Source organism: Anguilla anguilla, chromosome 9 (assembly GCF_013347855.1).
Source record: "Anguilla anguilla isolate fAngAng1 chromosome 9, fAngAng1.pri, whole genome shotgun sequence".
Lineage (NCBI taxonomy): Eukaryota > Metazoa > Chordata > Actinopteri > Anguilliformes > Anguillidae > Anguilla > Anguilla anguilla.
This window is the reverse complement of record NC_049209.1, coordinates 29,563,798-29,585,812: the sequence shown is the minus strand read 5'-3', so window position 1 is coordinate 29,585,812 and position 22,015 is coordinate 29,563,798. Positions and strand designations below refer to the sequence as shown.

The following is a 22,015-nucleotide window of genomic DNA, read 5'->3' as shown; positions in this document are numbered from 1 at the left end:
GTTGGGGTCTCCTTCAGCCCCTGGCTTATAGCTCCATGTCCGCACATGGAGGTCCACCTAGGGCCAGACATCCCAAGTCTTTGCCAGACTTCTGTAGCCAAACTATATATATTTCCAGCTCCCTACCTTTTTGTAAAGCTGGCCTAGAAGACTGCTGGACCATCGGTACACCTTGGCTTTGCCTATTTTTCCCAAATCGAAATGGTAAAAAGATACAATAAAAAGGAATGAGGAAATGTTCTTTTTACTATTGACCACCAGGGGATGCTCTCTCCACATTCCTGCGATGTGGTGCGGTGCTGGGATTGTCACTGTCAGGCGGCGGATGAACAAGACAAGGAAATAAAACAGGTCTCACTGCCTTTTGTTTACCCCGGCCAAGGAACAAAGAACAGTAACAACAAAAAATGTGACATCAAAATCACAGATCCCATAAGAATAAAAAGGCACAGCTTCCAAAAGGAACAACAAAAAGAGTCCCAAAGGCTTGCCAATCAGGCAATTGTGGTGAATGTTGCCAGGACAACGGTCTCTCTGTCTCTCCCCAAAGACGTAAGGAGCAGGCCTTAATACAGTCCAACAATTAGGCAGTGGGTATCAGCTGTGATTTTTACAACAGGGCACACCAGTCTCCCTGGCAGTGAGAGAGGCCAGCGCTCTCCATGGTTCTCCAGCACTTCCAGGGAGCAGAAACACTTGAATGGACAGTGCCCCAGAACGAAAAATCAACTACTCTGTTCTTGCTCCACCCTTCCTGGCTGCGCAGTAGCCAAGGCCTTGTACGCCAATGGGTCTTTAGTGTTAAAGCATTTCAAGGAGATGGCTGATGCAAATATGAGCAACTCTTGGTCAAGAAGCTGAGCGTATTGAACTTCTACCATGCAGTAAAAAATAAAAATAAAAAAAAACTTTGAAGGAACTGAACTTAATGAAGGATGCACTTGGGAGTCCATTCGAGGACTGAATATTCAGTTTCAGGAGACATTTTTTCAGATCCGCTAGCAGTATGGGGTTAACAGGCAACTGGGCGAAACATCTGAGGAGGAATGAATACCTAATTCATTAAGAGAGAATTCCAATCGCAAGTACTAAAAAAAAAAATCAGTCTGCTCATTTTGGAGGTTCCCATCAACAGGTGACCTATATTCTTTCTTTTTGTATTGATTCCTGATAGTTGGTTACTTGTTTGTTATACATTTTAAATTTACCGTATCCTTCACTGTTTCAGACAGCTAGTAATAGTGTGTTGTTAAATGTACTTATGCTTGTGGCAGGGTGAAATGTTATGCTCACCCTCTTAATTTAACATCACGCAAAAGAAAATGCCTGAAGAATATCTGTAGAAGGTCTTTCAGAGCAAAGGTTTTGTGCAACTTTCAAAATGCTTTCCACAGGACAATCCATAATTCAATAATGCTTGCATAGTTTTTACGAGTTGATGAATTGATTGAGACAAACAGCAAAAAATTAATTTTTTCTTAATTCAAATCCAAAAATTGAAGTGGATTTAATAGGAACACACCCTTATAAATACACATTACACATGTATAAGCATTTTCACCAAATATTCCCTCACTGACTTTCTTGTGTGGTTGCTCAGTGAAAAATGGTACCAGTTATGTGAAAAACTGTTTGCGCTATATATATAAACTGTATAAATATAAATATAAAACTATCACTTCTTATTGAGCCATAAGCATAATCCGATAATCCGAGCAGGTGATATTTTTTTAAATGACAACATTTATTACAGAACACACATTCATGAATCACTTTGTTCCATGTTTCTTGGTGAACTTATGAGTACAGATGTCATAACAGGACATCTTAATGTTTGTACAAATATAAGAAACCACTACTAGCACCATCTCCATCTTGGATCTAGAACTGAAAAATGACTGGTTGATCAGTCTGAAATTCACCCTACCTGTTACACAAACACATTTAAACCATCAGGAGATATTAAAATACAGCAGTTGTGATATACTGTAGACCATTATATGGACAAGAAATGTCCCAGATAAATCTGCATCTTCAGTTTGCTGGAATTCTTGTTAATGCCTGCTGTCATAAAAGGGTTGTGAATACATTTTCAAAGGAATGATTGTCGAAACCACTGCCCTCTACGTCGGCCTTTGCTTTATAAAATATATTACAAACATAAATATATTACAAAATATATTACAAATGTCTAATGACCTCAGACTAGCATTCAAGCAGCAGGAAAACTGGAATATTAGGCCATTTCAGGCCACATACATCAATCAAAAGGAAAAAATAAAACCAAGAGCCATGCACTTCAGTAAAAGCTGGCCCTTATGCAAGAACTGGGTGTTCTCACCATTGAAATGAGTGCCATCCATAATTTACGAACAAAAGCTGACCAGTGTTAAAACCCAGATGTATATAACCCCTCTCATACTTTAAATGTCTCTCTGTCCTGCCTCCTTGCTTCACAGGAGCAAGTGCATATGTGGTTGGAAAGCTCTATAAACAGGGACTTGAGGCCCTGTTGGTGGTCGTTACAGTGCAGGCCGCCCATTGAGCTTGTCGTGCATGAGGGCGAGGGCTCCGGTGGCAAAGTCGCGCAGGATGTGCACCGTCTCCCTCTGCAGCTGCAGGGAGTCGTGCACAAACTCCTGCTGGGTCTCCGCTAGCTGCTGCACGGACTCGGAGAGCAGTTCCAGGGAGCGGGACACCGTCTCCAGCAGAACGTTGGTGTTGTGTTGCTCCTGGATGCTGAGCGCTGTACAGTGGGCTATTTTGTCTTGAGCGCTCAGGGCTGGCTGCGACTGCTTCCGGGCCCCAGATGATGAAGAGGAGGATGACGCGGGATGGCTGGTTGTAGCTGAAGCGGTGACGTGGCCTAGGCTGGCCGGGTGATGCTCATCCTCTGGGAGGTTCGGGGGTGGCAGAGCTCTCTCCTGGTACTCCTCATCAGAGTCCATCAGCTGCAGCTCCTGGTCTGAAGGAGTGAAATAAAATGATTACTTGTTTTTACAAAGTTTTATATTCCTTTATGCAACTGGAATAGCAGAAAGAAAATATTTTTCCCATTTCTGTAGGCATACAATATAGCTCATTGGGCACTACACTGGATCTTCAAAAACAGGCAGATTAATTGTCAAATTTGCTTAGACACATTAGACTTAATCACCACAGCCCCACTAGCTATTTAATACTAATGTAGGAAAATTTTTGCTGTATTTTCAATCCAGTAAGGTGACTTTCTGAAGTGGTATCATGAATTTTCATTATTGCAAGTAAAAATCCCATTTCTGAGATCATGAATAAAAAATATTTGTGGTAAAAAATGTATTTCTGATATATGGAATGCCTGTTTCTCTTACTGATGTGAAAGCAGTAAACCTAGAAATCTTCTGAAATTAAAATGCAGTTCCTGATATCAGTTTATTAAAATTACGATTATTAAATGATTAAATACTGAACTGGAACTGAATCTCTAGAAATGGAATTACAACATGTAAAGACTGTAATTAAAGTTAAAACAACTTGCCAAACTTGGATTATTGTATGCATATAGAAACTAATGAAAGGTGTATGTACATAATATAATTTGACTTACCTTCATAACTTATTTCATACTGCATCTCAAAAGGAGAATGGGAGGTGTCTCCTAATTATAAAAGGGAAATGGAAAAAATTACATATACAAACTGAAATTAGACATCTATACTCAATGTTGTTTAAGACTAATAAAATTGATACATTTCCTAAATTTGCTTATGCTTATATAATGTAAGAGAGAAAACAATACATAAAATAAGCAGGTAAAATTTCCAAACCTTTTTTGCTGAATAAAGAAAGAATTCACCCCATTTCATTCATTACATGTTGTTACTTAAAGCTTGATTTGTTTTCATACACTGCATATCATACATATATTGTAATTAAAGACTATGTGAGTGCAAACTAGGCCTGCTTTTGGAACTTTTCATTTTCAGGGGTGCCATCTCATAAAATGGGGCAATAAATGTATCATGTTCTGAGTATTTGTATTCACTCGCAAAAAAATGAAAAAGAAACTGATTTTTGAATTTTCCTTAAATATACAATACAGGTGTCAAACCAGAAGCATGTCCATGTTTTGGAAACACATTGAGATTTCACGTGACAGCATGAATGTGCAATTTGTACTGGTTAGTTTATATTATGAACGTAGGTACCAAGAACAGATAACTCTTCATAGTTTAATCAAAAATAACACATTAAAAAATGTGAAATTTTTTGCAAGCGTCTCAACTCCATAATAGGACTGTTTATGCCAAATCTGTGAAAGAACGGAAATTAAAGCTCGCATTCTGATGAGGATAAATTTGAAAGCACAGACAACATGATCAATGAAATCTGTACCTCGTGTGTCCTCTTGATAAAACAGTAAAACATTGTGCCTACCTTTCAAGCTTTCATCCAATAAGGGATCCTATTAGTATAATAAACTTTACAGAATAAGACTGCGTGCTGCCATTTCCTAGCAGTTTCATATGTTCCCAACTGTACCAGAAGACAGAGTACAATGACACTCAGAAGAGTGACTCACGAGATCTGATGCAGTACACTGGAGAGGGTACAGCATGATCCTCTTTATGTAATAATAAGACAGGGGGCATAGACATTGACACTGGCATGGGTATAGACAGAGGTATGGACATAGGCACAGACACAGAAGTGGGCACAGGCAAGGGTAAAGACACTGACGTAGGTACAGACATGGGTACGGACAAAGGTACAGACACTGACGGTGGCACAGACATCGGTACAGACAAGGGCACAGGCATTCCATGGGGATGGGGAGGAAGTGGTATTGTGGGGACATTTATCTCGCCATTGTTTGAGTTGTCGACAGATGAAGAGGGTATGCCTAGGGTCACAGCCTCCTCTTCTTCTTCTTCATCTCCTTCTTCCTCTTCTCTACAGCCCGTTCCTGAGTAGACGTTCCTGTCAGATGTTGGCAGTCTGCCACGTTTGCCATCGAGCTCTAGGATCTGGTGGACGATGTTCTCAATGGGAGAGAGTTCACGGGAGAGGTAAGAGTTCATACCTCTGTAAGGGACTGCCCCAGCCCGAATAGCAGCTACCTTACGTTTAGTGTCACACTTCAGATCAGACCATTTCTTGATAACCTCGATGACCTCACGTTGGCATTCTCCAATCTCGTTGATGCAGGCTGTAATCGCTGCCCAAGTGTGCTTCTTTACTTCTGTTGGTACACCTCGGTTGAACTTGCCTGTGGGAAATACACAAACGCACAAACTCAGGAACCTTGGAAAAGCAAAGGAGAAGGTTCTGAGGTGTGTTATCTGTGCGGCAGTTGTTGTTGGAAAGCAATATTAACATTATTAAAGGAAAGAATGGACAAAGCAACTGTAGTAAATGGAGATGAGTGAGATACAGGGCCTTCAGAAAGAATTCACCGCCTTGAACTCGTATTTTTGACTCAGTTTGTCCTGCTGCACCTTCCTCTCTATACTAAGTCTCTTAGCCAAAGACAGGAAATGACGGAACTGCCTTATCACACTACACAAACTTCTATTCTCTTTCCTCCTTCCGATACATTGTTTCAGCTCGAATCTCACCTTGTCGGCAAACCATCACCTGAAGATCAACTTAGCTAAAACTGAGATGCTCGCCCCGCTTGAACTTTCACTCTGGGTGGTACCTCAATGTCAACCTCTTCTGCTAGGAAACTTAAAGTGGTACTGGACAATACACTGTCCCTCTTCAGGAACATCACAGTGAAATGTTGGTCTAGCACACTCAAGTACAGCATCCAGAGAATCCACCCCTTCCTCAGCACCAACTCAAAAAACTGTTTGAATATGAAAGATGACTTGAGTCCTCAAACGGTGTAGCATCCTTGCAGAGGAGTGCACTCTCCAGTACCAGAGGCTACTGGGCATGCCAAAATACCATTGCCAGATGAAATGGGCACAAAGAGTGAAACTCAAGATGATGTCATCATGTTTCTTTGAGCTGTGCTCACAGAAGCCTCCTGTCAGTTGCAGTTAAAAGGTAGCAGTAATATGGTAGCTGCAGTATGAAAGGGCAGAAAAACTGGGCTATGTCACTCCACCTAGGAGCACAAAGCACACACACTAAAACATAAGGCTGTGTACCCTGAAGCCTCTTCTGCCACACTGACCAATCAGGCAATATATAAAGACCAACAAGCATCAAGCCAAACACAGTAGGCTACTTGACATTGGCGTATTAGCTGCTTTTCGATTACATAGGTAACATGTCTTCGGTAGAGAGCGCACCTTTAGGGTCCCCATGGATAAATTTGCTGAGATTGAGGAATGGCTGATATTTGCACATTACCCAAAAGTCAGCATCCCTTTTATAGGATTGCTAGGCTGTCCCCTTATGCTATTCAACATGAACGGGCACATGCATCGAATTTGGCATTGATAATCTGATACGCCAAAAATATACACAAAATTTGTGTATGCTTTTCATAGGAATTTTTTATTAAGAACAAAAGCAAGAAGAACTTAAGAAAAGTTCTGTCAATGAGGCCCAATGAGTGGTCTGGAAATTATTGTTCTCTTTATCCATTCTGTATACAGAAATATTTATACATAGAAGGATTTTTTCAGGGTTCATTACATGCCCCAGAGAACTTTTGCCTTCACTTTTGATGAAGATCCACTATATAGCTTTTAGGTTATAACTAGACAAAAAATTTAGCAGGGTGTTATGTGTTGTTTGTGGCTTGCATTTTGTTAAATTATGATTACAGATACCGTTGGATTAATCTGTAATCATTTATCATTCATGAATTCATTGACTCCTGTTAAGGAAATTTCTAAAATTCTAAAATCTGGCTGTGAGAGGGAGTGCTGGATGGCTGATCCTGTTAAGGCACTGGTCTAGTGCATGGATGGGCCCCATAGTCTGGTAATGAATCCAGGCCATGCCATTGCCAAGTGTGGCTGGCAGCCAATGGTTAGTCAGGTGCTGCAAACCTGTTAAGCTGCACATAAAATGTCTCCCACCAATGGCAGTGCAAGACTGACATGCAAATTTTAGTGTGGCAGGAAGCAGTGGCTGACATCACATGCTTCAGAGAGAACATGCTTGTCTGCTGTCCTAAATCCACAAAGGAGGTTGCAGCAATAGGCACAAATAAATATAATTGGGCATTCCAAATTGGGGTGAAAAGGCAGTGAAATAATATAGCTATGTTCTTGCAGTATTTGTGCACAACATATAATACCCCATACGGAATATGGAGGGGTTGCAAAGCACTTGCCGACGACGATGTGACGGTTCTTCCTCACTTCATCCAGCAGGATGTGGACCTCACTGAATGTGAAGCGTGCCTTTCTCCTCTTGAAGCGTATGCCACTATTGGGGCTGTAGGAGGAAGCAGACATCTTGTGGCCGAAGCTGTCTATCCCTCCTCACTGCTGACCTGCCTGTAGACGCCAAATAAGCAAACTCATTATTTTGTGGAAAACCACTGATTGATTTTATGAGTGTGAATAAAAATAACCTCAAGAGGCAAGAAAGAAAATGTTCCATACATGGACTCTCAGGCGCAATTAAAAGGTGGACTTTGACATGTCCTAACAACATTAATAGCTTCATAATAATTCATAGGATTTCTTATTTCTGATTTACAGAAGTCTTAAACTTAGCTATGTTAAAAATAAAAAGGAAAGTGTAACCATGCAACTGGCAAATCAACCATGCCTGCTGCCCAGATAGTTTCAGTAAACTTATCATAAGGACAATGCAGGTTACAAGTGCAAGTGACAACGCGTCACCACTGATTGCCATAGCACTCGGTTATAGAATAGCGACTGGGAGAGGGTGATCAAGAACCATCCCAAACATGTGGACTCGATTAACACTACAATAAACGGTTTTGCAGTGGCGGCAATATTGTCACATGCCAAAGGGCAAGGCTAAAGCCAGATAAAGGTGATAAAATGGACGTTCTGCATAAAAATCTGGGACAGTGATATTCTGTTTAATGATCTCCTTTTAGGAAACATTACATTGCAAGATGTCAAAGAAAAGTTCTAAAGCTGCCTGGCCTTCAATAGCTTGGAATATATAATAGCACCATTTGATTGTTCTCGGCAGCATTTTGAATCACACTGTCCATTTTAAACATACTTTTCAATAGACTACCCTGACAACACACTGATGCAAAGCTCTGTCGCATTCCGTCTGTGGGAGGTGTAGCCATGTAGAGGCCAACAGCCAGTTGACAGTCCTTACACAAACAGTGACTGTCTCTTTAAGAAGATGACATGCGCCTGAAGACATCACGTGCACACCATTCTTAATCCTCATCACATAGTACAAGTGTGAAGGTTCCCACCCCTACACCAGGTGAATAAAAGTGAGGGATGATAATTGCTTGCTCTCTTCTTGCTTTTTGTCCGACATTTCCTTTCTTGCACCTCTAACCCCAGGCACTCAGACACTGTTCAGGGAGCATCCACAGTCCATGGAGCTTCCACGTCTCCAGAGTTCCCACAACTCTGTGAAGCTCTCCTGAATTATGCAGCTGGCAGGATACCTACCATTGCTGCTTTCACTGTAGAGGCTTATCTAAACTGCTCTCCACAGCAACTAGCCTACATGCTGCCAACATAGCTCGCCTTGTGCTTCACCCCACGTGGAAGCTGAGTTAACTGACCATGAGAAATTTGAATAATCTCAAAAATAAAAAAAAGGGGGGACACGCTTTCTTACAAACGACCGCAGGACATCGCCACTGCATACGGGAAAAGGACCCCGGCTTGCACGTACTGCTGCCAGAAACCTACACAAATTTGCCACGCCACGACCGTGTTCTTTCAAGGACCCAACTGCAACCACTGAAGACAATGCATGTGGAAGGATCTTATTAAGACTCACTAAACATCCAAGGCAGTAGCTACAGTTTAGTTCAGTCTTCACTGAGAGTAATGTGAATCTGTGCATTTCTATTTGTCTTCCATTACTGATCTTTCAAAGGAGTTGCATTTGTGGTGTAACTGTTTGAATTGGTTAGCCACCTATAGAGTACAACCACATGTGGTCTCGCTCTTTCCTCCCCGACTAACTTTTCAACTCTATCTTTTCACACTCATAGAATAGTCGGTAGTAGGTGAATAACCAGCTTAGTTGTACATATCGTTTATGAATTGAAGCTACGCTTCCCTCTTCGACACTAACCAGGAGTGATACTACTTTGTAGCTAAACTAAGTTATTAATGCATTAAGAAAACAAACATTTTGTCCAGAAAGTGGCCGTTTTTCCCACTCCAATAATAGCAACAATTGGAGAGAAGGTAGGCCAGGTAGACCCACAGGTATAGACACAGAGGGGGAGGGAAGCTCAGAATAATTTGACTGCTACACCAAATTAAAAAAGGGAACATGTCACAAGTTCATATATAATCGCCAAGAAGTGATTGTAAAGTTGCAAATAAAGTGTAACTCCCTTCTCTTGTTCATTCTTTTCACTGTTACACATCTGTTACCAAATTACATGAGCAATTTTTACTTTGCTTGGTTTGCCTGGCTTTAGCAACAGCCAACATTACTATCTATACCACTGTTTGATTAAGACATTTAATCACAAATCTTAACAGTAATTTAGTTAATTACTCTAGAAAACTCTGTTAAACGCAGCCTTAGGCAATCCCAGTCACAGGGTGATAGAGGAAGCAGGTGTATTGGGCAAATCCCTTAGGTGGTGCCCCATTGTTAAAATTTGTAGACTACCTCCTCATTGTGAGTAGTTCTCCACTGACTCAAGGTCATGCATATCAGTAATGAGCTGGATTCAGAAAGGTTCCACAACTGGATGGCTGCAATTGAACTACACGCAAAGAATTCCTGCAAAGTCAGACTTTTTTATTGCTATTTTGCTGAAATGCACTTGAGAGCTGTTTACCTTTTGAAACGTGTAGTATTAAAATGTTGTTTCAAAATGTACTTTTCTTGATAAATTACTGTTAACTAGGGGGTAGAATCAGAACAAATTCACATTTGGGCAGACGATTCAAAATACCAATAACAAGTAAAAAATAAAATAAAAAATCCGAATGATTTGTGTTGCATTACGATTGAATAATCTTACACTTTAGGTTTTCTATCTGTACGTTGCCCTACAATAGACTAGATTAGATACATGTAAAACTAGGAGAAATTCCTTGTTTCGAAGTTCTCAATGAATTTTACCGGTTTTGCACAAGTACACAGGTGGCTCTTCACATGTAGCCATTTCTTCGGAGTTATTGTTTCAGATCACAAGGCACAAAACGACATAATTCAAACACCAGTAAATAGCAATGTAATAGTAATGGTTATTTTTTTAATGGTTATTTGTGGTACACACTTACGTGTGTTACTTACTGAGTGATAAATATGTTAGTTAATCACATCTAATAACCATTTTTGTGCATTCAGCAAATCTCCCTGATTCTTTGTTACAGTGAACGCGCTAACTATCGTTACAGCCATGCTTAGGCTACTAGTAAGCTATTATAACACCATTGCAGCCCGCCCAAGCCAGTCCGCCTTCCACAGTCGCAGCAGTCTACTGAAATTAAATATAGACATATCTTTATAATAAAATTGCATAACTAAAAAAATATAACCCTGCATTTTGCCAGTTCAAGACTGTCATTTTGATGGAGGGTTAATTTCGTCGGGGGTTAATTAATGGCGTAAACGGGAACAGCTAGCTGGCTTCTTTGCATATTGTTCCGAAAAGGAACAGCCCTTACCTGTGGAATAGTACGACTCATGACTGTTACACATTTAAACGCATGCAGGTAGAGCTCTTTCATTACCTTATTAACGTGGGAATGTGTAGGCACATAAATCCGCAAACTTCATAAAATCGGAGTCTAAAACGGCAAAGACCTTATGTCAAATTCTTTATTCACAATCCAGCGACCACTGTTTATCATTACAAGGAAGATATGCCACCCAAAAGCAAGTGCAATTCTTCTTTAATGGATTTACTCCCGGCCTGTAAACCAACTTAGAGGTGCATACCGCCACCTACTGCGTTGGCGTCTAATAGGAGATGAAATTTAAAGAACGAACTGATATGCTACATACCTAAACTTATTTCCACGGAATTACTCTCATACGAAAAACCTAGTGATTTTGATTTAAAGAAATTAGCAGGTAATACTTCACTCAAGTACTATAACATTGAGAACAGCAAATCTTATGCCAAAATTTCTCTGCCCAAACTACCCATTGGAATAGTATATTATACAAATGAAAGTCTATTGTAATACAAAATTGTATCAACAATGGAACTGTATTCATTCCACTACACTGAATTTGTAAACTGATATTATTTTCCGCTTCCAGCCATCCACAATAAGTTTATTGTCACTTAATTATTGACAGCAATCTTCCCACTCTGTCACTCGTTGCATTCATCACGGCTGTTAGAATGAGACAACAGGCATTTCACTGTTGTTAATCTGTGGCAAGCGGCGGACATTAAACCTAGTTATTGCCTGCACAAAATTTATATTCTGTTCATGTGCATCAGCAGCCCACACATATGCTGCTTAAGATCTTTCATGGAGTGGATTGTCTGGCAATGCTTTTTCAGAAATGCATGTAATTTAGGGGCATCCACTTTTTATAGTGGAATTTTTATACTTAGGTCAAATGATGGATGAGCTCTCCTGTGCCCTGCTAACATATGATTTCCCTCTGCTGCTCTCCATTCAGTTGATTTTTGAATGTAAATGTAATGTTAATCTATTTAATGTTTGTTGTAATATATTGAATCATGACTAGGAGCCACACGCAGTGTCCCACATAGATACTGGGGCACATGATCTCTCAAAACCTTTTTTTGGCTGGACCGGAACAGCGGGGCCAGCCCTACAAACGTGAATGTCTGTGACTGACTGACTGACTGAGTGAGTGATGAAGTTACACCATTAGTCGGCCGAGTTATGAAGTTACACCATTGGCCGGCCGGATCACGTGTGTTAGGTCCAGCCATATACTAGGTTAGGGGAGGGTCGGGGAAGCAATGGAAGACAGTGTCAAAGTGCATGCTACTAAAAGTTTGTTAGTAAAAGCTTTTTGAGAGGATGAATAATTACTTTTCTTTGGCATGGATCCATTTGAAGACAATATTGGGTTAGTTCGTTTAGTCTTTGAATCTGTCATTATGCTGAGAAATAGCTAAACCATTTTTCTTGATAGTATTTCAGTTTCTCTGCAAACGCGAGAAAACACGCTGGTATAATAAAACAATGACGGTAAATATATAGTCTGCTTCGTTCTGTTGCTACCATAATATAACAAACTTTCTTGTGTCTACAGCTGCAGTTTCTCGCTGCAATTACTAATATTGAATATAAAAAAGACGCAATTTATGCTGTAGTCTGCCAATGTATAAATAAATAATGGTACTCTGCTCACAGCATGCAGGTAGCAGGGATGGCGAGTTGATATTTCGTCTTTATCAATTTTGTATTTATTATTTGAAATATGTATTATTATTCTATCTGTCTCTGAGGCGCTCTGAAATGTGCATTCTCTGCTAAGCTGAGCAATGGATTGGAATACGTGTCTGACGCCTTTTTGGCTGGACCACAACAGCGGGGCCAGCCCTAGAAACGTGAATGTCTGTGACTGAGTGATGAAGTTACACCATTGGTCGGCCGAGTTATGAAATTACACCATTGGTAGGCCGGCTGATGTGTGTTAGGTTCAGCCAAAAAAAAAAAATGAAATCGTAAACACGAGTGAGAAAAAACAATTGCAATTTTATTTTTTTACATTTGTGAACATAACCTTTTTGCATTTCAGAAAAATGCGTTTGATTTTATTTTTTATGATCACGAGAAACATTTCCACATCTATGCCTACGATTTGTTTTTTTACGCGAGCAATTTGTTTTCCTACACGTGCGTGTTTTTTCCTACGCAGACAATACTTTTGGCACAAAATTGACTCCATATTCCATTGTGGACATTGTGCACATAAGCACCAGCTGAGAATGTTCAGACTTAGAAATGCCATTTAGAGAGCCACCTACACAAGTTTCAAAGTAATTTCCCTGAAGTACTGTTCATTGGTTTATTCGCAAAGCACACCCCCGACTGGTTGGAGTTATGTTAAGTTTGTCAGCCTCAGATATTATAAGCGTCACAAATGAGGCTACAATTTAGCTAACCTAACTCCTTTCATTCTCAGGATACACAACTCAGCAAGTTAGCAAAGGTATTTCTATTAATGTAGAGAGCTTATGTGTTTTAACCCACATTCAATCAGTGTTGAGAGAAGGAATGAAGATTTTTCTTCCCTCTATACTACTGTATGCATACTATTACATGGCCTTGCATATTGGTGTATCAAGATGGGATTCATACAACATGAATGGACTTACTGTTTATCAATCATTTTGAATCAGCCTATTGGGACTTACTTTTTCCCTAGGTGGGCCTGCTGTAGACCCACATCAGGCACTGACAGGTTCAGCTTATTTCGTACTGCAACTATACTATGTAATATGCAATTTGGAATAGAATGAGTGCATGCATGAACTTTTTTTATTTGGTGAAGAACACTGTATTGATGAGAAAGAATGATAAATATGACTGGACAATGCAAATTGGGAGAAAAGGGATAAAAATCAGGCTAACTTGGTTCAAAAAATGAAAGTTTGCACTGAAAGCAAAATTTTGAATGTTTGAGCTAGCTATCAAGGTAAACAAATCAACAGCACAATGAATGTTCTGCTTTAAAAAAAAATTTTTTTTTTAAAACTAGCTTATGTCATACAGAACCAGTGAGCTGGAACAGCATCTACAACATATAAGAGGTGTTTCCTCTGCAGAAACCGCTACAGATACTTGTCTTTTTCTGTGGTTATACTGCTGAAAGAATTAACCTTTCAATGTTATGACAACGTAGTTATTACTGTGGTTGAACAATGGACATTTATGAGGCAAAGCTCCACAAATGTTCCACAATGATGTAGAGGAACCATAATCTGCAGGCGTTTGGCTTGAAATACATTTTTGCAAAGTTTGATATAAGGACAATGATGAAAGGATGCTACTGGCATACAGAGATGGTGAAGGGCGAGATATTCTGGCCAGAATTCTCAACAGGCTCACGTTTCCATTTGACTATTTCTCTTGCTCAGTCTTCCCATCACTTCTTCCCCAGTAGCAAGGCGGCTCTAAGAATTTTGGGGACATGGCGTATAGTGAGCGAAACCCGGGTGCCTCGGGTCAGGCAGTCTCCAGCGCAGGCGGTAGCGTGAGACAGGTTGGCCACCCTGTCTGTGAGAGTGTCCTGGACGACTCCCTGGATGCCGTGCAGGTAGTGCTTGTACATCTCATCCTGGAGGACCAGCAGGCTCCGGGGCTGCACCAGCAGGGACAGGCAGTAGCGGCTTTCTTCCGTTTGTGGGACGTCGGTCTGGGGAAACGAGGAGGCGTTATGTGCATCTTCAGACATACTACCAAAACAAATGTGGTTGGCTTCAGAAAGGCCATTTGAGAGCTTAAGGATTACACAAAGCAGATGTACATATAACAGAACGTATATGATTGATTAACTGGGTACGGAATGTGCTTTTGTGCCCGCTGTGTTAAACAGTTTTTTAACTCCATGGTTGCAGTGTTCACTATACTTGTTTGGACTGCATTATCCTTTCAGTGAAAGTCTCTTGTGCATATACAGTTTCTTTATTTTAAAATGTTTTCCCACCTGCTTAGCATGGTAAATACCACAGAATTGGTTCCTAGCCTAGCTTGCTTGTTTGTTGCTGCCTGTCTTGGCCAGATCGCTGTTGAAAGAGATTTTTGTATTACTATTTTTACTCGTCTTTTCTAGTACCTCTCTATCCCTTATCTCAAAAAACCTAAAATAAGGGTACAGATTTAATTTTTGGCATGTGTTATAACCTTTTCAAGTAAAGTTCTCGACAAAGTAACCATTTATGTTGGTTAGTTGTGTGGTATATCAACCTAATGAGGGTAATGGGTTTCTGGCATTCCCCATTCCCTGTACTTACCTGGGCACTGTTGATGGGATGATAGAAGTCTAGGACAGTGTGAGACCCAAGGCTGATTGTGGAAACTGTGGGGTAGTAGAGTGGCCCATCCTCGTGTGGCTGAAAATTAATTCAACAAATCAAGCCTAAGTATGAAAATGGCTGTGTGAATGCAACATCGTGGATACATTCCCAATGCACACTGACTATTTGCACAATGTTGCAACAGCATGATTGTGAGAGTACATTACACACTTTTGTTGTATGTGCTTGTGCTTGCATTTTCATTTAATTCTGCTAGCTACATTTCATATGAAAACAAAGCAAAGACAAATTATTTATTATACCATTATACCCTGTCCTGGATTGTATTCATTCACCAGGACATGATTGGCCGTTTTTCCAGCAAATATATCGAGGGCAGAGATTCTCTCAGCATACTTCTGTAGCCATTCAGGTAGCTTTTCTGCAAGCATACCTTTTGGATGGGGCAACCCACCTATGAAAAATATGAAAATACAGTGGTGCATAGATGTAGCTATATTCCTGCACAAACATTCTTCAAGATTTCAATCATACAAATGGAAATTTGGTAGGTCAGTTTGTCAGGACTTGGGCAGATGTTGTCAGTAGTAGATGTTTCTAAGGAACAGCTCCAGATGCTTGTGGCCAAAGACATTAAAGGGATTGAATGTAAAGGAGAAACTCTTGACCAAAATTCTACCACGCTCTCAAATTCTGAGAAAATAAAAATAATGGGACTGTGTGGGCATATGGACAATGAAAAAATTTTAATCTACAGTACACACAATCCTAATTTGACTAAATGGACCCGACACTGAACACCACTCAACACCTGGCCATGTTTGATGCATTCTTTCAAAGCCAAACATATTTAATGTGTGTGCAAAAACTGACCAATTGAGAAATAGCAATTTTTTTCACATCAACTTATAACTTTAAAACTAGGTCACCACACTGAGAACATGCATAGTTCCAGTAGAAGAGAATATGGATAACACGCTGCAAAAATTACAACAAAAAACAAGCATGATTTGACATGGTACAGTACCCCAGTTCTGGAGCCGTCTGCCTTTCAGTTGGGTCCATTTGGTCTTTGGAGCCTTGTATACCTTAAACAGTGAAAGGTAAAACAGGAAATTTAAAAGACAAAAAGGCTAATAGCTAAAAGCTTCTTTTTCAAAAACACTCCCCGGAATAATGACCATTTTGAATATGAAATCACAACTCTGTGGTCATCTCCAATCAACTGCACTGATGGAAGCATTATCCAGGAACCCCTTTAAAGTATTACACTTACAGCTATCTCTGAAAGTTTATTGTACACCTGACATGTGTGACACCTTTCAAGTTTCAAATATTGACTACTGACTTAACTTTTTTGTGAGGTATTTTGCTATATCTGAAAGGCTGGGGTGGCACTATCCTTTCAAGGCACTGTACAAACACAATTGAATGTTTATAATTGTAATAAAAATTAAATGCTTTGAAACATTAACTTGTAATTTAATGTGTGTGACTGGTGTTCATATCAACGACAACCTTACCTGTTGCAAAAGATATGCCTCCTCTGCCTCTGTTATGTAATCTGGAAAGTAATACACAGAAGGTGGAGCCTTCACGGAAAAAAGGAAAGAAAAGGGGAAAAACTGATATGACAGGTAAACTGTAAATACTGTACTTAATATCAAAAGTGAATATCAAGTGTGTTTTTTAATTCAATATACTGTACTCTGAAAAGACAATAATTATTTTGCTCAAAGGTGTGAGTAACACGAGGTTCCTATCAGTGACAATGATGAGGGGGTACCAAATGAAGGCAAATCAAGAAAAAACCCTCAACACCGTTAACAACCACGAGAAACAGGCAAATTCTGGTGCTGTTATCAATAACCGATATTTGTCTCGTCAATAATTGATGCCAATACTTCCCCATTTTAAATTATAGCACACATGCAATCTGCCACCAACTGTCCACATTCATATGTCAAAGCATTAAAAAAATCATTTTGAACTTATTTTATGTGTACAAATCATTTCATTTTACTTTATCAGTCAGAAATGAGCTTGAGTTGACAGAACTAACGCTCTATAGTTTGCTTGTGTTTAGCTGTTAAAGCTGTTTCTGTGCTCACCCCATTTTCTGATATTTTAAATAAAACTTTCAAGATCTGCTCAACCAGATAATTCACTGGGCTCTTTAAGAAAAAATCCTCTTGAAGAAACAAACAACTCATTAGACCGGGTTACTTAGGTTCCACAGATTTGTCAACATTTGTATAATACGATTAGATTTCAGTGTTTAACAAAACATTAACAGTAAAAATCTTACATCTTTAACGACACAATGTCCCAGTCCTTTCAAAGTTTGACACGCAGGTTCTTCCATATGGGTTAGGATATTAAGGAGACTGAACACTAAGAATCAATGAAAGAAGATATCCAGACAGCGTAACCATTTATAAGGGCTGGGACTGACTAAATATACTAATTTGCAAAATGAGTTTGCAAAATGCATAGATCACCGGTTGGTTTACCAGTCTTTTTAGCCACAAAAGGTTACCGTAATTAGCTACCACTCTCGCTAATTTTAAACGTAATTGGCCTACTTCTAATTTCACAAGAAATTTACTACACGTATAGTTTGTTACACGTAAACAGCTACAAGTCTGCAGTTGTAATCAAGCTTGCAAATCACTCCACTTGGCCACTCTGAACGGGCCAAATCCAAGTTCTGTAACCGGCTATAGTTACTCATTTATATAACCGGCTTGTCTGGTTTATACGTTCTGTTACCTACTGTTCCTTACGGCAGATTCCCTATAAACCAACACGTCGCATACAAACACTACGCGGAATCTCTAGTTTATACACAAATACGGTAATTCCAATGTGAACGAATGCGGACAAGGAAGTATTTCGGATTCGTCTAGTCACATGTCCAAATTTCTACCAATGCGCAGGCGTACTGGAATACTATTGGATAGATTTCTGCTCCGCAGTTGTTATCGTAGCTGTACTGTGCTGTGTCCAGGAGGATCCATTGGCAGGACCATAGGTGATGAGAAACAGCTATTTTTGCAGCCTGGAGAGAGCGTAAAGTTACTCGCTAGCAAACTAGTCACTAAAGAAAGAAAAATTTTTGGTTTATGGGTTCAGTGCAGTTCTCTTTGCTGCTTAAGTTCTATGGAAAAGAAAATGCTTATTCAGTGGGGAAAATGCAGCTTACTCAGAAAGCTTTGGATGTCAAAATAGGCTAAATCTGGCAAGAACAGACATTTTTATAGATTACCAGCAGTGACAGAGAATGGGGAAGAGGAGACGAAGGTGTGAAGCCCATGTGTAGAAAAGACTGTAGAAAAATATGGACAACGTGACTGACATTTTCTCTGTGAAGCACTTTTTAAAAAAGTGATTAGTGATTTCACCGTGGTCTCTGGTCTAGCCTGTTAATATGCTCCTATATCTGTACTATAGATACCGTCCATGTTCCCCACCTCATCCAAGGGCAGTGGATTCTCTTCAAAAAAGGAGCGCAGACAAGCAAGTCCATTACACATGCTAGCTCACAAGCTAATTCTGTTTACAGTTTGAACAGCAGTTACCCCCAATCTCCCTTTGACGTGAGTTCGGTCAACGCCACCTTCAACTATGACTGAGGTATCTCCAAATTCAAAATACCCACGTATGTTAGTTCTTCAAAATAAATAAATATAGTACTTAATTATGCCGATATCTCTGTACACGAATTGCTTTGGCCAGCCACACACAGAATTAATCTGTTCCACCTTGATCTGTTAAATGAGCTAAATGTTGTTTTGTGGTGGATTACCCATTTAAATACAGCATGTTATCTGTGTTGTGTGTTTTATACAGCCTATTTTGCTTCATAAATATTTATATGGTCATGGCGTGGTACTGCATATGCTGTGTTTGTTCTGTATTACTGTTTTTTCCCCCAATTTTTTGTAATAACTCTTCATACAAGTCTCATTTCCTTATTTCCTTCCCAAATAGCAGAGGAGCCTGGTCTTTAAGTCTTTGTACCGATGTTTGTGTATGTATATGTAAAGCATGAATATTTAGCTTCCAGTTAGAATGTATGCATTCCAGTAGAGCATTTGTTTTAAAATGGTCAAATGTATGTTTCTGCCATAATGTGTCTTTAAAAGAATCTTGAATGTAAGTTTGAATGTGTGCAATAAAAATACATTAAATTTGCAACATTTAACATCTCTGTCAAGCAAGACAAACATGTCTGAACCCAAGCAAAGCAGACAGATTTAAGATAAAATACCACCCAGTCCTAAACTGATCTTTCCACACTAGTAGTCACAAACAGCTAAAAAAAAAAAGTTCAACACTACTCCTCCATCCTGTCACAACAGGATGTCTAGCCCTGCAAAACTGAGAAGGGGCTTAAAAAGTGCTGGTCTTTGCACACACACTGTGACACATCAACAGGCCAGCTAATATCTGAAATGCCTCAGTAATCTGGGTCCTTTGATAGTTTTGCATATGTAATCAGCTTGGCTTGTGTTGGCTTGGCTGTGCTGCCTCAGGCAGAGGGTATTAAACTAGCATTACAGACAGTGCATTCCTGATGCCTGAACAGAGCTTCAGAGGGGTTGCTGAACAGTCATGGCTTCAGTCAAAAAATCTTTCGAGGGGCTCAAAGGCACTACCCAGTCAGCTGCTAAAGGTGTGACAGATTCTACCGGTAAGACACCTTCACTTTATCAACCTTAACCGTGCAATTGAAGTATTTGCTTGATTCAAAACATTATCTTTAAAAAACTAATGAGAATAAATGACTTGATCCCAAAACAATAAATCAATAATTATTTGCTGCCAAGCTAAATATTACGACATAAAGCAAAATAACACACAAATAAAACATAAGCCTATAAAAAGATAAGTGAAAAAAACAAACAAAAAGAAAGAAAGCATTTTAAGATATGCAGCATTTGGTTTTCATTGAAATGTACTGACTCAGACATTAAAGTTATCTTATTTTGTCACCTGAGTATGAAATTACTGTAGCATATCCAGAAGACCTGTTATTTTGATTCTGAGAATTTTTTTTTTTTTTAACGTAAAAGCAATAATAGTACTTCTCTGGTCAAAAGGAGGATGTTCTGTCAGCAAACATATTCCAACAAACCTAAATTCACAAACACAAATGGGACTAATGTTGTTTCAAACGGAGTAAAATGTCTAAATTTCATAATTATATAGACTGCTAATACAAGCTGCCAAATCTGCTCAATCATAAGAACAAATATAAATTAGTGTTTCTAATACAATTGCTTTGCATATTTCTGTGTAAAGCACTCTTATACAAAAGTACAAAAGTGCTATATACAAAAAAGTATGATTATTGCTAATTCGGGACTACAATAAGCTAACCAGAAATTTACCGCACAATTCCTCAATTATGCCAAAGTTTAGATATCAAAATATTTCTACGGCCATGAACCAAAATTACAATCACTACTTGAAATAATTGCTCACTTGCTGTACATAATCTTTTATAAATAAATTAAGTTTCAAATATTCATTACTATTGAATCATAATGAATGAACAATTCTGTTAAACCATCTTTCAATCTGAGTTTGTTTTAGCAAGAAGTATTAAAAAATGACTATTTTTGATACAAATCCACTGGAGTCTCTTGTTTGGATTTTACATGAACAAAAACCAGTTTTAGTTTTTTTTCTATAAAGTACATTAATATGAACAGAACACTTTAAGTAAATATGCTTCATTTTCATACTAAAACCATGAAATGAACACAAAAGCATATTGACTTAACACCTAGAAAATGTGTGATGCTTATGTCTGGTTAATCATCAGAGGACAAACATTTTTACAATTTAGACTTTAGCTGTTATTTTATACAATGAAATGTTTTCTTCTCTCTCACTCTCTCCCATCCCCTCCCCGTTCTGGTAGTCCAAGCAGCTCAAGAAGCTGTGCAGCAAGTGGCTGATTCTTCAAAGGAAACTTCCAAATTGGGTACGTCAATAGCACTCTCCAGACTTATTGTGTCAGAAAATCATAGATTAAGACGACAGATTAAATAGTTGCGTTAAACACACAAAGGGCAACCTGCTTGTTAGCATTTCAAAAGTGGGAATAACCTAGATGCACTGATGGAAAAACTATACTATGGAATCATTCCTTTGCAAATGCTGTTTAAATACTCTGCCAATAATAAAGCAGTCCACTTAAAATAATGATTTTTAGCTTCATCAATACATGACACCCTCATAGAATTCACAGTCTGTTAATGCCATGCAATTGTTTTGGTCTATTTTTCTTGTCAGCAGAATAAGCAAGCTAATAATTCCACTTTAGGTTGAAATATCATTGTGCCAGTCATCAAGTTTCTGGTTTAACTATTGCATTAGCTACTCAACAGTATGCAGAGCAAGTGTGTTATGACCACTAATAACTCCAAAACTGTCTGGGCCACCTTTTGCAGCTACGGATGAGGCCAACAGACAAATGCAGACGACCATAGGAACAGCTGCAGACAAAGCCACAGATGCCATCAAAGACTTCGGACAGAAGCTGGGCCCAAAATGAGCTGATAAAAAAAAACCTGGACCAGTGGTAGGGGTCATATTAAATAATTAAATTAACTACAAAAAATTTTGTAGCTTTGTTATTACCCTTTTTGTAAAAAACCTGATACCAATGCCATTAACTGAAAAATAATAAATTGGCACCAAGTGACTTTCTGTCATAAGCACTGTTTTATCATTTTTAAGTCATTGTATTGAATTCAATTCTTTTTGGAAGATTTATTTTCCCATTTTGAGGAATGCCATTAATGCAAAAATGTATGTTTTCCAAATATGAATATATGCAGAAAAATAAAGTTTACAACTCAACAAAAAATCTGGCTTGGGAAATATATATGCAAACAATCCATTTGCATCCAATTAATTTTATTACCAGATGGC

General features: G+C 39.0%; 2 protein-coding genes across 2 annotated transcripts; both read right to left on the bottom strand.

Annotated features, from left to right (window-relative positions):
• Nucleotides 1-1,462: 1,462 nt before the first annotated feature.
• On the bottom strand, nucleotides 1,463-10,988 carry zgc:153990 (uncharacterized protein LOC768125 homolog). The gene is made up of 5 exons (XM_035431953.1): nucleotides 10,824-10,988; nucleotides 7,277-7,442; nucleotides 4,847-5,248; nucleotides 3,587-3,637; nucleotides 1,463-2,965 (listed from the first exon to the last, which is right to left on the bottom strand). The coding sequence occupies exons 2-5, from the start codon at nucleotides 7,398-7,400 to the stop codon at nucleotides 2,523-2,525; spliced, it is 1,020 nt and encodes a 339-aa protein (XP_035287844.1). The 5' UTR covers nucleotides 7,401-7,442; nucleotides 10,824-10,988; the 3' UTR covers nucleotides 1,463-2,522.
• Nucleotides 10,989-12,839: 1,851 nt separating this feature from the next.
• On the bottom strand, nucleotides 12,840-17,980 carry alkbh6 (alkB homolog 6). The gene is made up of 6 exons (XM_035431959.1): nucleotides 17,376-17,980; nucleotides 16,591-16,659; nucleotides 16,095-16,155; nucleotides 15,370-15,521; nucleotides 15,044-15,142; nucleotides 12,840-14,445 (listed from the first exon to the last, which is right to left on the bottom strand). Exons 1-6 carry the CDS (start codon nucleotides 17,430-17,432, stop codon nucleotides 14,176-14,178), a joined length of 708 nt encoding a protein of 235 aa, XP_035287850.1. The 5' UTR covers nucleotides 17,433-17,980; the 3' UTR covers nucleotides 12,840-14,175.
• Between the last annotated feature and the right edge of the window lie 4,035 nt (nucleotides 17,981-22,015).

Bases quoted from the DNA above. Each gene is read 5' to 3' on its own strand.
- alkbh6 (XM_035431959.1), bottom strand. From the start codon at position 17,432: ATGGAAGAACCTGCGTGTCAAACTTTGAAAGGACTGGGACATTGTGTC. The intron at 16,156-16,590 runs GTAAGGTTGTCG...TCACTGTTTAAG, and splicing joins AGGCATATCTTTTGCAACAG to GTATACAAGGCTCCAAAGAC. The intron at 14,446-15,043 runs GTAAGTACAGGG...TCGTTTCCCCAG, and splicing joins ATCCCATCAACAGTGCCCAG to ACCGACGTCCCACAAACGGA.
- zgc:153990 (XM_035431953.1), bottom strand. From the start codon at position 7,400: ATGTCTGCTTCCTCCTACAGCCCCAATAGTGGCATACGCTTCAAGAGG. The intron at 3,638-4,846 runs GCGAGATAAATG...TTTTATAATTAG, and splicing joins TGTCGACAACTCAAACAATG to GAGACACCTCCCATTCTCCT. The intron at 2,966-3,586 runs GTAAGTCAAATT...TCACTCCTTCAG, and splicing joins GTATGAAATAAGTTATGAAG to ACCAGGAGCTGCAGCTGATG.